The 15,897-nt window shown below is 39.2% G+C and overlaps 1 protein-coding gene across 1 annotated transcript in view; it reads left to right on the forward strand.

The window, feature by feature from the left end:
• LOC126263434 (spatacsin) overlaps positions 1–15,897 on the forward strand; it is a 351,500-nt gene that overhangs the window by 172,990 nt on the left and 162,613 nt on the right. Inside the window, exon 17 of the mRNA XM_049960526.1 lies at positions 5,082–5,249. Within this exon, the coding sequence (XP_049816483.1) occupies positions 5,082–5,249 (168 nt within the window). The remainder of the gene's footprint in view (positions 1–5,081; positions 5,250–15,897) is intronic.

The following is a 15,897-nucleotide window of genomic DNA, read 5'->3' on the forward strand; positions in this document are numbered from 1 at the left end:
TCCTATCACACTTCCCTCGGGCACTCTTGACGATATCCTTGTCGTGATGAACACTCACCATCGAGGACAGCTTAATGGGTTCTATTACTTAAGAAGTCTTCAAGCCACTCACATATCTGTGAACTTATTCCATATGCTTGTACCATCAATAACAGCCTACAATGGGGCACTATGTCAAATGCTTTCCAGAAATCTAGAAACATGAAACCTGCCTGTTGCCCTTTGTTCATAGTTCACAGTATATCATGAGAGAAAACGGCAAGCTTAGTTTCACACAAGCATTGCTTTCTAAAACCATGCTGATTCATGGGCATAAGCTTCTCAGTCTCAAGAAAATGTTGTGGGGCCGCTCTTTTGCCCTTCTTATATACAGGACTCACCTGTGCTTTTTTCCAGTCACTTTGGGCTAGGGTGACCACTTTTTTAAAAGAAAATAAGGGAGATGCTTATATCCTTGACAAAGAATAAGGAAGATTAAGAGCGAGGCAAAATTTCACCAAAAATCAAAGCTGTGTTTGTAAAAGATAATTACACATTGCAAATACTGAGCACATATTTTTCAATAGACTTTGCCTCAGTCAGTTTTAGGTTTGTCCTCACTGCTCACCATAAAATCTTGAACAACAATTCACAGTATGCACTGGCACTGAAACGAAGTCATGTGTAACCGCGAAGCATCGTTTGACCATTTCTAAGATAGTCGATAGACACAAGAATCAGTTGTCTCTGATGTCCAATATTTTAGTGAATACTGACCATGCCCGCAAAATTTAAATGCTTGAAAAATATTAAAACAAACACCAACCCAATGGGCTTGAAAATATGGGAGCCAGGAGATTATGAAAAAATATGTTCAAATGCGGGTGATCCCAGGAGATATGAGAGTTGGTCACTCTACTTGGTAGCTTGTGCTTGGCGAGAGATTCATGATAAATGTAAGCTAGGTGAGGGACCAATGCCGTAGGGTACTCTCCCTAAAACCAAATTGAGATTCCTTCCAGAGCTGGCGACTTATTTTCTTTCAGATCTTTCAGTTGTTTCTTTGTGCCAGGGATGCTTGTTTCTATGCCGTACATACAGGAGTATGTGGTCAAATGATGGCAGGCTTGTACGATTCCCCTATGTGAATTTTCTCTTGAACGTGAAATTTGAAACTTTGGCTTTCGTTTTGCTATCTTCAACTGCCACACCAGACAGGTCAACAAGGGACTAAATGGAAGCTTTAGACCCACTTAGCAATTTTACATAGAACCAGAATTTTCCCGGGTACTCTGCCAGACCTTTTGTTAAGGTGTGACGGTGGTAGTTGTAAGCTAGATCTTTTCACAGGCACCCGAATCTCTACTAATCTTGTGTGTTCTCTTTTGAACTGGGAGTGCAACAGTGTCTGCATTGTCAACATCTTCTGAATTTTGTTTTAAACCATGGTGAGTCTTTTCCATCATTCATCCACTTACTAAGCATGTAACTCTCCAGACCGCGATTTACAATATGCTTGGAACTTGGCCAATAATCCCTCTACATCCATCTTACTGGAACCAAGTGACATCAGTTCACTCTCTAAGTGAGATAATAACAACTGATTATCTGCTCTATCTAGAAGAAACATGCTGCTAGCCTTCTTGACTGATTTATTAACTTTCATAACCATAGTTGCTATAATGTCATCATGATTGCTGTCCCCTGTTTCTACACTGACATTGTTGATAAGATCTAGCCTATTTGTAGCTATAAGATCTAACATTTTCCATTGCATGTGGGCTGCGGAGCTAGCTGCTCAAGACAGTTTTCAGAAAACATGTTCTGTAGTATTCCACACGGCTGTCTGTCTGCTCCCCCTACAATGAATCCGTAGACGTTCCAGTCTATACCTGGTAGGTTAAAGTCACTTCAACTAGTATTGCATGTTTTGGGTATTTATGCTCATCGTAGGATGCTATGGTACTCTTTAACTGAAGGAGGACAACATTTTCCATTGACAAATTATGAAACTTGATGTGCATTCTAAACTCTGCAAAGACTTTCAGACTGCTTCTATCATTTTCATTGTGGCAAATAACTGTTCAATAATAACTAATGTATAGAATATAGATACAGTTAATACTGCCCACTCTTGAGTAGGAAGAACAAAACTTTAATGTTCGGATACAGTATTACTAGTGTCCAGCTTGACACAGTCAAGTCATTTAAATATCTGGGTGTAATGTTGCAAAGTGATAGGAGGTGGAACAAGCATGTGAAAGCTGTGGTAGGGAAGGCAAATGGTCAGCTTCAGATTATTGGGAGAATTTTAGGAAAGAGTGGTTCACTTGTAAAGGAGACTTCATATAGGATGCTGGTGAGATCTATTCTTGCATACTGCATGAGTGTCCGGGATCCATACCAGGTCGAATTTAAGGAAGATATCAAAGCAATTCAGAGGAGGGTGGCTGGATTTGTTACCGGCTGGTTTGAACAAAATGTAAGTGTTACAGAGATGTTTGGGAACTCAAATGGGAATCCCTGGAGGGAAGGCAACATTCTTTTCTCTTTTCGAGAAACACTATTAAGAATATTTAGAGAACTGGCATTTGAAGTTAACTGTCGAATGATTCTGCTCCCACCAACATACATCTTGCATAAGGACCAAGAGGATAAGCAAGAGCTCTTGCCCGTGAAAGGCAAAGGTCCTGAGTTCAAGTCTCGGTCCAGGACACAGTTTTAATCTGCCAGGAAGTATCATAACGGCACACAATCCACTGCAGAGTGAAAATCTCATTCTGAAAATATCCCCCAGGCTGTGGCTAAGCCATTTGTCAGCAATATCCTTTCTTCCAGGAGTGCTAGTTTGGCAAGGTCGCAGGAGAGCTTCTGTGAAGTTTGGAAGATTCGGAGATGAGGTACTGGTGAATGTAAAGCTGTGAGGACGGGGCATGAGTTGTGCTTGGGTAGCTCGGTTGGTAGAGCTCTTGCCCGCGAAAGGCAAAGGTCCCGAATTTGAGTCTTGGTGCGGCACACAGTTTTAATCTGCCAAGAAGTTTCATAAAAGTGCATACTCTGCTGCCGAGTGAAAATCTCATTCAGGTGTCAGTTATGTGGACCAGAAATACAAAATATAATTTCAGTGTATCCATTGTGGGTGATGAACTGTGACTATGATTTAAATTGGCAATTTATCTGGTAACAAATATACAACCAGTCACTTATTTATTTATTTATTTTTCTTTTTTCTTTGATGCAATTTATTCTTCCATAAATATGTTTTCAAGTCACTGCAGGCTCATCATCAGATTACCAGAACATTATGCTGTGGATCAGGTACAGCTAGATGATGTGCTGAAGAGTGCACTGCCTTGTGGTGTCCATATCATTTCTGTATCGTACATTATCAAGCTATGTACACAACTATACAAAGTATTTAGCTGCACTTGGTTTTACACTTTAAAACCAAGTGCAGTTAAATACTGTGTATCGTTGTGTACATTGCTTGATAGTGTACAATATAGGAACAGATTTGACATGGATACCACAAGGCATTGCAGTCATCAGCATGGCATATAGCTACAGTTGGTCCACAGCATAATGTTCTTGTAATACCTGCATCTTATGATGAGCCTGCAGTGGCTTAAAACATGTTTATGGTAGAATAAATCATATCCAAAAACTCTTCTTTAGATTTTAGTAAGTATTTAAAGTTATATGTATTAGTAAACATACAAGGGCTCGATACAAAGTAGCGGTAACACTGCTGTAACATCAAACCAATGAGTTGGCGAGGTGCAATTTGTGTTGACACAATGAAGGCCTGTGAGATGGCTTTCTTCATTGAGCAGAGATAGTCCTCTGTCAGGCTGCTGTAGTGTGTAGACCATTGAATGTCATAGCAGTAGTGCAACCACCCTAACATCATGTTTACAAAGAAAGAGTAATGTTCTTGCCTCAAAATTGAAGAGACACTACATTGGAATATGCAAGAATGTTTTCAGGGACTGCGTGGAATGTGTGGTGACACAGCATTGCCATACAGCGCAGTTGCATGATGAGTTAAAGCGTTCAGATTAGGCAGAGGTGCTGTGAAAGATCACCCCCATATGGCATAATCCATATAGAGGACAATACAGTTCAACTCCCTGCTTCCTTTTTGGACACTGATTGACGCTGGAATGTGCATGAGTTAGCAGCAGGAGTTGGAGTACGCCACAACATTGTGCTTCACATTCTGCACATATTGGGCTACTGCAAAACTGCAGCACATTGGATATCCCATGAAATGTCTGAGGTGCAACAATGGCACCACTGTACCATTGCACAGGATTTTTTGGGGTATTATCAAAGCAAAGATGACAGCTTCCTTCAATGCTTTGTCACTATCAATAAAACCTGGGCATGCTCTTATGAACCAAACTTTAAATTCCAGTTCAGTGAATGGGGGCATCCTGGTTCTCCTTGTCCACAGAAAGTGCTTGCTACACCAAGTGCTGGGAAGGTGATGTTGGTTGTGGTGTATGATATTGAAGGTGTAATACTGCATCTTGCTGTACCACCAAAGGTGACGATAGACACTGCCTACTGCTGCACATTCCTGCAACACCACCTTCATCCAGCATTCAGGCGAAAGAGACGACATTTCATGGAACATTATCCCATCATTCTGCTTGACAATGCACAATGCCATACTGATGTTGCTGTCCAGGACCTCTTGCGCTACTGGCAGTGGCTGAGTCTGGAACGTCCACCATACTCATCCAACATGAACCTCTGGGAATGTGATCTTTCCGCCAAAGTGAAAGAACAATTTCGAGAGATCTGGTACAACACCGTAGATGACATTATCTATGCTGTATGGTGATCAGTACAGGACATCAGCAGTAATAGAAGCACAGATGGTATACAATGTCTTCCAGATATTTAACAAAAGGTCATAAATAATGGGGTTGATTATATTGAAGAAGTGTAACTATAAGTACCTCTGTCAATAGAGTCATATCAAGGAAAAATAGTATGTCTCATTACATTTTATCCAGTCCTTGTGTTGTCCTGAGTTATCTAGAAGCTGATCTTTTTCTTTTCTGTTCTTTATACATTTTTGTGTGTTTGTGAAGGTGCTGGAACTGACAAAAAGCTTTAAATCCAAGACACTGCAAGAACATTTAGTTCATGCAGTGGAAAGCAACATCACAACCAAGTCACAAGAAAGCATAACTGCAAGGAAATTGACTCAAGATTCAAGAAAGCAATATTACTCTAAGATTGGATTTAAAAAGGGACAGGTAAGTTAGTATTAATCTTTCTTTATTTATATCAACTACAGAGCAACATTTTACTAGTAAATATGTTTAACTGGAGGAAGCTCTTAGTTTAGTTTAGTCACTTGTGTGTGTCACAGGCCTCATAACTGCAACCTCTCAGTATGTAGTGAGTTTGGCAATTGTAATGCCCTTTCTCAGTGAAAAATACGGCAACTTGCAGACAATTAGTCCAATCAATGAAGGCAAAAAGGTTGATATATGAAAAAAATAATACACCTCATATTGGAGGATGTCAGGTGCCACAAGCACCTGTGTGACATATTCAGATCTGGCTGCTTATGGGCTACTCCCTATTTCCTCTTCCTCTCTCCTACTAACAATGTGTCAGTATGTGACAGAACAGCTGCTGACCATATACTGTCTGTGCCGGGTTGTTTCTCAGTGTTAGCTGTGCAATTTTTACTTCAAATTTTGTACCAAGGTTAAAACTAACATATACTACTAATGAGTACTTGAATGTTCAGGTAAGGATGTTCATTTAATTAAATTTAAAAGAGTGTTGTAAAAAGAGATCAGCAGTAAGTGTTGCAATATGCCTTAAAATTTACCCAAAAATATATGAAATATGGAAAGGCAAAAGAATGGAACTTTTTTTATTATAGGCTTCTGCAGCCATAATAATTTGTTTACACGAAGTCCTTCCCTGCTTGTAACTGTAAAATCCTCATTTCAGTATGCTATATGCTGACAGACGAAACTTTCATTTCCGAGTGGGTGCCTTGCAATGCACTGTGCATAGCCATCTCATACATATGTCATATAGCTTTGCAGACTGTATTGTTCAGAGACAGAGTTAGTGGAAATGAGCTCAACAAGCACGGCCCAAAGACTTCTGGTGTGTGGCAACTAACATTTATGACCAGAACAGGAGTGGAAGAATGATGCAAAGTATGTAATACACCTTATTCTGTGTCCTCAATGCCATTCAAAAACATGTGTTTTATTAAATTGTGATGTGGTTGTTATATACTGGATGTTTCAGCTAAGCTGATCACTTGAGGTATTGCCTGAATTGTTTAAGGTATTGCATACATTTCTGTTTTCATCCAAATAAATTGTGAAAAAGTCTTCAGTAATTGGCGTATTGTCCCTTTCCACTGCTACGTTAATTACAAGGCTACAGGTATGAAATTTACTTTTTAAAATGTATCTTTAGTAATTTCTGCTGCTAGTATCGTAGTTAAAAGGGAGAATCATACCAGGAAGCACATATGCCAGGATTCAAAGAGCAATGGTGGTTTGAAAGTGCCAACTGTCAAAGGACATAGATTTATTATGTGTCACACATCATCATCATCATCAGACTAAGCCTTTATGACACGTGTAGAGTTAACATATACGAGGGTAAGTCAATTATTATCTGCAATTTAATTATATTTTTGTTTATTTTGGTATTACTGTCATTTTACGTTGATGGCGCATGCTTTGTTTATTTGTTGTTATATCTTTGCAATTTTCAGGCTGCTAGTTTAGTTTCGTTATTCTGCCATGCTGTTAATCATGGCTGCTCCGCTGTCTATTTGCACCAAAGAAGAGCAATGTTCATTGATTTGTTTCTTTTTTGTGGTCAGAAGGTGTATCAGGGGCTGAAATTCATCGAAGACTTTCGGAACAGTACGGGAACAGTGTTTTGCCTCAACGGAGTGTCTACAAATGGATTGAAAAATTCCGAAATGCTCGCACAAGTATTTCGCACGATGAAGGAGCCGGACGACCATTTACCTTCACAAATGAAGAAACCATTGAGCATTCACGTGAAATGATTCTCTTAGACAGACAATTAACTATTGACGAAGTGGCACATCATCTGCAAATTAGTCACAGTTCTGCCTATGAAATCTTCCACAACAGACTTGGGTTTCATAAAGTCGGTGCTAGATGGGTCTCAAAACAACTCACACAGTTGCATAAACAAACATGCTTGGACATCTGCAAAAAAACATTTGGATCGCTGTGGTAATGAAGGGGACAACTTCTTTGACAGAATCATTACTGGTGACGAAACTTGGATCCTTCATAATGAGCCGGAGAGTAAACGGCAGAGTATGGAATGGAAACATCAAAATTTTCCATGCAAGAAAATGTTCAAGACTCAACCGTCCACAGGAAAACTGATGCTTATGGTTTTTCGGGACGTCCAGTACTGGAACATTATGGGGAAAGGGGCGCAACAATAAACAGTGTATGTTATAGTGAGATGCTTACTGCCAGGCTAAAGCCTGCAGTTTGAAGCAAACACCGAGGATTGCTGTCAAAAGGTGTTATGTTGTTGGACGACAGTGTGCGTCTGCATACTGCTGCCCACACTGCTGAAACGCTCCAGAAACTCAAATTTGAAGTACTGGATCATCCTCCATATAGTCCCGATCTTGCCCCTTCTGACTATCACTTGTTTGGTCCACTCAAATAGGTATTAAGGGGCTGTTGATTTGCCTCAGATGAAACAGTGAAAGAAGCAGTGCATTCCTGGCTCGCAGCTCAACCGTGAACCTTCTTTTATGATGGCATCAGGAAGCTTGTTCAATGATGGACCAAGTGTGTTGAAACGCAAGGAGACTATGTCGAAAAATGATGTACTTGTAAGTTTCCTATTTGATTGCAATAAAATTTTGTAACTATTTTGCAGACAATAATTGACTTACCCTCATACATCCGATGAGTCTAGCAGTTAACATGAGGATGTGAATAGTGGTTAATTTGAACATAGGTATATACGATTTATGATGAGATTTACAGGATTATTGCTTGACCAACATGGATAATGCCAGTAATCATTCTAAAATCAAAGAATGCAGAAATTTTGCAGTAGTTAGAAGAGAAAACTAGTTGAATTTTGGCTTCTAAATGAAAGCAGATATACATTGTGTGTTCAAAAAAATAATATTTTAAGTTGGCAGAAAAACACTTATTGGTTTGGAAGTAGTGAACTTTTGTCCCCTTCAAAGTAGTCTTCTTGGGAATGCACTCTCTTCTCCCAACTTTCTTACCATTGTTGGAAAAATTCTGGAACATGTCGTTTGGAATTAAGATCAGCTGGATTGTCACGTTTCTCATGAAGTCTCTCCTTGATTCAAATTGTGTAATTCTCAGGGGCATTGTTAGCTTGAAAAATAACCAAAGCCAAGCAGAGCCACGTCAGGGTAGTAGGGAATCTAATGAACCACAAAATGTAATGTTTGGTGAGAAAAGTCTGAATCATATGTGCAGAATTGGTGGGAATGTTATAAGGATGAAGCTGCCAAGTTTTTGCTACCAAGGATGTAACCATTTGCACTGCACTGTATCATGAAAATGACTAAGGAACTGTTGGCAGTATTTCTTTGTGATTGTTTGGCCTTGTGTTGCATACTCATGATGCACCAACCCATGAGAATCAAAGAAAATGATCAACATGACCTTGACATTGCCACATACTCGACATGCTTCTTTTGGCCTCAAGAATATCGGACGTTTCCACTGTGATGACTGCATCTTTGTTTCTGGATCATGCCCATAAACTGATATCTCATAACCTGCTACCAAGGTGTTCAGAAAATTGGTATTACCATTTACATTGTCAAGCATGTTCTGTATTATTTCCAGGTGGTGTTGCTTCTGCTCCATTGTCAGCAGTTTTGGTACAAATTTATCAGATATTCTCCTCAGCACAAATCAGCAGTCAAAATTAAATGTACCAATTCATGCTTACCCCTATCTCATTTGCATGTTCTCATAATGTGATGGTCTTTCATGACCAACGTCTGCACTTGCACAATTACATTGTCATTTTGGCTTGTCGAGGGTGTGAATCTTGCAAATGGTTTTCACTTGGGTATCACCATGCTTTTGGCAAAATTTTAGTGCTCAGTTCATTCCATCATTTTACAACCAGTCTCTTTACATGTCCTGACTCATAGGCTAATTACTAGTGACAGAAACTGTCTGTCTGTAGGAAAAAATTCATGGCTGGGTGTGAGTGTCTCCCCCACATCTTCAATGAAGAAAGTCTCCTGTGCTTCACTGGTTTACATAGGAAAGAAGAAGGGTCAGTACTTTTTGAATACACCTCATATTGGAGGATGTCAAGTGCCACAAGCACCTGTGTGACATATTTAGATCTGGCTGCTTATGGGCCACTCCCCATTTCCTCTTCCTCTCTCCTACTAACAATGTGTAAGTATGTGACAGAACAGCTGCTGACCATATACTATCTGTGCTGGGTTGTTTCTCAGTGTTAGCTGTGCAATTTATATTTCGAATTTTGTACCAAGGTTAAAACTAACATATACTACTATTGAGTACTTGAATGTTCAGGTAAGGATGCTCATTTAATTAAATTTAAAAGAGTGTTGTAAAAAGAGCTCAGCAGTAAGTGTTGCAATATGCCTTAAAATTTACCCAAAAATACATGAAATATGGAATATGGAAAGGCAAAAGAATGGAACTTTTTTTGTTATAGGCTTCTGCAGCCATAATAATTTGTTTACACGAAGTCCTTCCCTGCTTGTAACTGTAAAATCCTCATTTCAGTATGCTATATGCTGACAGACGAAACTTTCATTTCCGGGTGGGTGCCTTGCAATGCACTGTGCATAGCCATCTCATACATATGTCATATAGCTTTGCAGACTGTATTGTTCAGAGACAGAGTTAGTGGAAATGAGCTCAACAAGCACGGCCCAAAGACTTCTGGTGTGTGGCAACTAACATTTATGACCAGAACAGGAGTGGGAGAATGGTGCAAAGTATGTAATACACCTTATTCTGTGTCCTCAATGTCATTCAAAAACATGTGTTTTATTAAATTGTGATGTGGTTGTTATATACTGGATGTTTCAGCTAAGTTGATCACTTGAGGTATTGCCTGAATTGTTTAAGGTATTGCATTTCTGTTTTCATCCAAATAAATTGTGAAAAAGTCTTCAGTAATTGGCGTATTGTCCCTTTTCACTGCTACGTTAATTACAAGGCTACAGGTATGAAATTTACTTTTTAAAATGTATCTTTAGTAATTTATGCTGCTAGTATCGTAGTTAAAGAGGAGAAAATTGAACAGTATTTCACACTCCATAAACCAGTTAGTAGTTCCAGAGAAATTATATTTAGAACTTAGGATTTATACATTTTGAATATGAAATCAGTTGCTGTCTTATGTTATGGTTTATGTTGTTATACGGAACTGCCACATCAGGCACATGGTGCACTGCAGTTTGACACAGCGAAGAAAGCCGACTTACAAAAGTGATATAGTGGAGAAAAGTTTTTAATTAAACTTGCACTAGTTGCATTTGGCTGTGTGTGTTGGATGTTCACACCTACTGAAAGGCAAAGAATGTGGCATCTAAGGATAATTAACTATTGTAACAGTTCTGTTCTTGTTGTTGCCATAATCTTGAAAGAAAATAGTACACCAACAACTGACTGGATTTGTTAAACTTAACTTCAGGCATAAATAATGTTAAATAATAACTTCATTTCATTATTTTACTATTGAGGTAATACATAGTTGCAAAATTACATAAGCAACAGCAACAGAAATGAAATTACTGAAAGACAGTGTTCATGAACACTTCCCCAGAATTTCATTTATGTCATGAAGTGTTCCAAATTTCCACTGTCTACTGCAATGCACTGTCTACTGCAGTCGGTGGTGCACGGACATCAGGACAGATTGAAGAGATTCCATCAGTATCATTGCACATACTAGAATAGCACAATTTCTAAAAGCTCTTGGGTCATTGAAACTTGTGTGTAGACTTCATCTTTGAGAGTACCTCAGAAAAATGGTCCAGTGCGAATGAGCAGGCTTACTTATAATACCTTCATGTCGTATCTAGTGACCATGAAAGAGCTGGATGAGCACATTCTTAGCCATAAGCTCATAGTGATGTAAGCACCCATTGTGACATTTCACATGAATCTACATATTTGTAGTGGTACTTCCTCTCAGAGAGCTGGTAGCATTTTGGAAAATAATTGTGCTACCTTATGCCTGTTACGGTCTCTTTAGTAAAGCAAGGGCCAGTCATGTATCTCCAGTAATCCTGACCATATGTTCATACTCCATTGCCATTGATATTCATCCTGCCTCAACCAATGCGAATTCTCGGCAGCCAAATAATACATATTTATTGCATTCAGCATTCCATGCTTTGTAGAGAAAGCTTCATTTGTAAAAATAATCCTGAAGCAGGAACCTTTTGTTATTATCTTACATTAGAACTGAATGACAGAATTCCTTGTGTGTCTGCAGTTCTGCTGCTCAATATGCTGGTGAAGTGACACACAATATAGATGGAAGCTCTTCACGCATCAAATGTGAACAATGCTGATCTGTCTTATTCCAGACACACTTGCCGTCTCTCTGGAGTGAACCGGAGGGTTACGAACAGCAGCAGCCATAATATGTAACTTATTCACTCTCCTCAGTGCAAGCTTGTTCCGTACCCTCTTCGTAGTATTCCAATGCCCTTCCAATAACAATTTTTTTGGGAATTCATGGAATTGCCATTTTTGTTGGATACTGTCTGTCAAGAAACATTTGATGTACAACTCCACTACTTTCTTTGCATTCCTTATAGATTGTCTTTAAAGGAGCAGCAATCTAGTTTTTCTTGGTTTGCGAAAGGCATTTGTGTTTTCAAAGTAACTACTACTTGACTCACATAAATGACATGGAAAGAATGGAAGCCGCATTTCCCCTCTCCACCTTTTATAATGGTATCATGGCACTGCAACACTCTACTTCCTCTATATTTAATGTGACATATTTCCTTATTTGGGTATGAATTCATAAGCTTTTGTTTAAGACAGCAATGGGTTTCATGTTCGAAACAGATGAGTTGTAAGTTCTAAATAATGTAATTACTTCGAAACTAGTAATCTGATTTTGAGGAGTGAAATGCCAATGAATTTGTTTCTTTTAGAGCTGTGATTCAAGCAGCAGATGTTAATATAATTCTGTTCAAAGAAACTAAGTTGATACTCATATCTCGGTAATTAGTAGGTCTATGAAATGAGACTACATTGTTATTTTCCATGACAAATCAGAAGACAGGTGATCTGTTATGTTAAAATGTGTAGCAAACATTGCAGATTATGTAAATATGACACTCAGCTTTAGGTAAGATTGTAGATTTATACCATTTACCAGATGTACTTAGTATGTTTTTATTTTTGCCATGACCTATAAAAATTTTTAGTGTATGTGTGACAACAAGAGCAAAACAGCTCAACAGATTATGATGAGGTGTAATGCCTGGTGGCTGATACACACTGAATTAAGTAATATTTTTTTTGGTTTGGATCATAAAATGCATGTTTAGGTATAAAGTGTATTACACTATTCTTCACCTCTTTTATGCAGTTTTCTGTATTTTAGACCTGAAGACGGCTCATCAATGAGCTGAACTAGTAATGAATAAATGAATTTTAAAGATCCTGACCTACGATTTTTATGCACATATTTTGAAATCAGAATACATCTACAACTACATCTATATCAATATCTATACTCCACAAGATACTTTGTGGTGTGAGGTGGAGGCTACTTTTTGTACCACTGTCACTTTCCCTCTTTTCCTGTTCCAGTTGCAAATAGTTCACAGGAAGAATAATTACCAGTAAGCCTCCGTGTGGGCTCAAATGTCTCTAGTTTTATCTTTGTGATGTTTTCATGAGGTATGCTTAGGAGGAAGCAACATATTTGTTGACTCGTCTAGGAATGCGTGACCTTGGAACTTTAAAACTAAAACACACTGTGATGCAGAATGCCTCTCTTACAGTGTCTGCCACTGGAATTTGTTGGTCATCACTGTGTTGCTTTTGTGTTTGCTAAGTAAAACTGTAGCAAAATGTGCTACTCTTCTTTGGATTTTCTCTATTTCCTCTGTTTAGTCCTATCTGGTACAGATTCCATACTGACAAGGAGTATTAAAGTTTTGTCAAACGAATATTTTGTAAGCTTTTGTTAATTGACTAAATTACCTGAGACTTCTTTCAATGAAACTCAGTCTGGCATTGCTTTAATTGCAATTAATTGTATGTAGTTGTTCCATTTAAAATCACACCGTATGCATAACTTGTAGATGTTTTACGGAAATAACTGCCCCAGATAATATGTTGTTTGGTGAGGACTGTCTCAAAATTCCGCTGGATGAAAACAGAATTACAATATCTCAAATAGTTCCAGAAATATTTGATGTGAACAAGTTAGTTGAATCACCCTGTAGATTCCACTGAAGTGTTTGCAGCTGTTCCACCATGTTCCTCGGGGTAGTTATTGTTTTTGTTATGGTGGCGGTGTTGGTCTTCAGTCAAAACACTGGTTTGATGCAGCCCACCAAGTTAGTCCATCTTGTGATTGTAAAATGTAAACTTTCACAATCACACTTGTTAAAATATTCCGGTTTGTTGTGCTGTGGTTGAATGAGTTCTTATTGAAGCCTAGTGTTTTATACTGATCTGCAGAGGACATCTTCAAGAGGGTTTGTAATTTTTAGGAAGGTCTGATGCTCACTGTGACTTGCTACTGAATGAAGTAAAATTCAATTTTTGCATGTTCCTGATGTCACATGTCTGTGTGGGAGCACATGGAAACAAAATTTTTCTTCCATCAGTAGCAATCCAGGGTGTCCATCAGACCTCAAAAAAGCTACAACTCCTCTTGAAGATGTCCCCTGCAGATGGGGGTGAAACATTAAGAAATTCTTGCAACCATGACATAACCAGCCAGAATATTTTAATAAGTGTGAGTCCAGGCTCTGCAAACCTCTTCATCTCTTAAATTCTTCATTTGTGTCGCCATAGTGTCTGTAGTTGCTTTATAATTAATGAGGGTATTTTTGATTCATCGTTGCAACTACAAAAATACGTGATTTTTTTCACCAAACACGTTTTGCTTTCATCATCAGTGGTCTGTAATTAAGTTTATTTACATTTTGATTTGCTTTTTAGATTGAAAAACAGTTCATTAAGAATAAGTTATTCCCTGAGGTCGGCTTCTGCCAGTTTTTCCATTCGTCTGTAAAGAATTTGCGCTAGTATTTTGCAGCCGTCACTTATTCAGTAATTTTCACATCTGTCAACACCTGCTTTCTTTGGGATTGGAATTATTATATTCTTCTTGAAGCCTGAGGGTATTTCGCCTGTCTCATACATCTTGCTCACCAGATGGTAGAGTTTTGTCAGGACTGGCTCTCCCAAGGCCGTCAGTAGTTCTTATGGAATGTTGTCTACTCCCGGGGCCTTGTTTCGACTCAGGTCTTTCAGTGCTCTGTCAAACTCTTCACACAGTATCGTATCTCCCATTTTATCTTCATCTACATCCTCTTCCATTTCCATAATATTGTCCTTAAGTACATCGCCCTTGTATAAACCCTCTATATACTCCTTCCACATTTCTGCTTTCCCTTTTTTGCTTAGAACTGGGTTTTCATTTGAGCTTTTGATATTCATCCAAGTGGTTCTCTTCTCTCCAAAGGTCTCTTTAATTTTCCTGTAGGCAGTACCTATCTTACCCCTAGTGAGATAAGCTTCTACATCCTTACATTTGTCCTCTAGCCATCTCTGCTTAGCCATTTTGGGGATAAAGATAGGTGAGTGCATTGGCACAATGAGGGTGAGGGGACGTGAATTGGGAGGAAATGATAGGACGGGGTGTGGAAACTGTTGGGTTGAGGGTGTGGGGCAGTAGGTTACCATAGATTGAGGCCAGTATGATTTTGGGGAGTGGAGAATGAGTTGTAAGGATAAGCCCCAAACTGTGCAGCCCAGAGAAGCTGGTGGTGGAGCGGAGGTTCCAAGTGGCCTCAGGTGTGAGGAAGCCATTGAAATCTATCATGTTATGTTCATCTGCATGTTGTGCCACAGGGTGGTCTACTTTGCTTTTGGCCCCAGTTTGGTGGTGGGCATGTGTCCTTATAGACAGCTAGTTGGTAGTCATAGCATGATAGATAACTTTGCAAAGATTGCAGCAGAGCTGGTAGATGATATGGTTGCTTTCACTGGTGGCCCAGCCTCTGATGACAGGACTGGAATAGAAACTGTTGTATGGATGTATTGGGCAGCTCTTGCATCTGGGCCTTCCACAGGGATATGATGTATGTGGCAAGGTGTTGAGTTTGGGAGTAGAACAGGGATGGACTAGGATGTTCTTGAGGTTGGGTGCATAATGGAACACCACTTTAGGAGGGGTGGGAACAATCTTGGGTAGGATGTCCCTTATTTTAGGGCACTGTGATAGGTAATCAAATGCATACGGATGTAATGTATTTGTTCCAGTCTGTGGTGGTATTGACTGATGAAGGGAGCATTCCTTTGTATCTGGCTGTTGGAGGTGGAGGAAGGATAGGGGGTGCATAGGGAAATGGCATGGGAATATTGTTTGTGGACAGGGTATGGAGGATAGTGCCTGTCTGTGAAGGTCTGTGTGAAATCTTCAGCATATGGCAACAGAATTCTTGTCACTGCAGATATGCCATCTGTGGGTTGCCAGGCTGTATGTTATTATTTTTTGGTGTGGAAGGGATGACGCCTGTCAAAATGCAGGTACATTTGGTGGTCGACAGTCAGATTGGTATCCCACTGCTGTCCATGGTGTCTCCATATATGCCTTTGCAGGTCTTCGGGG

This window comes from Schistocerca nitens, chromosome 6 (genome assembly GCF_023898315.1).
Source record: "Schistocerca nitens isolate TAMUIC-IGC-003100 chromosome 6, iqSchNite1.1, whole genome shotgun sequence".
Taxonomy (NCBI): domain Eukaryota; kingdom Metazoa; phylum Arthropoda; class Insecta; order Orthoptera; family Acrididae; genus Schistocerca; species Schistocerca nitens.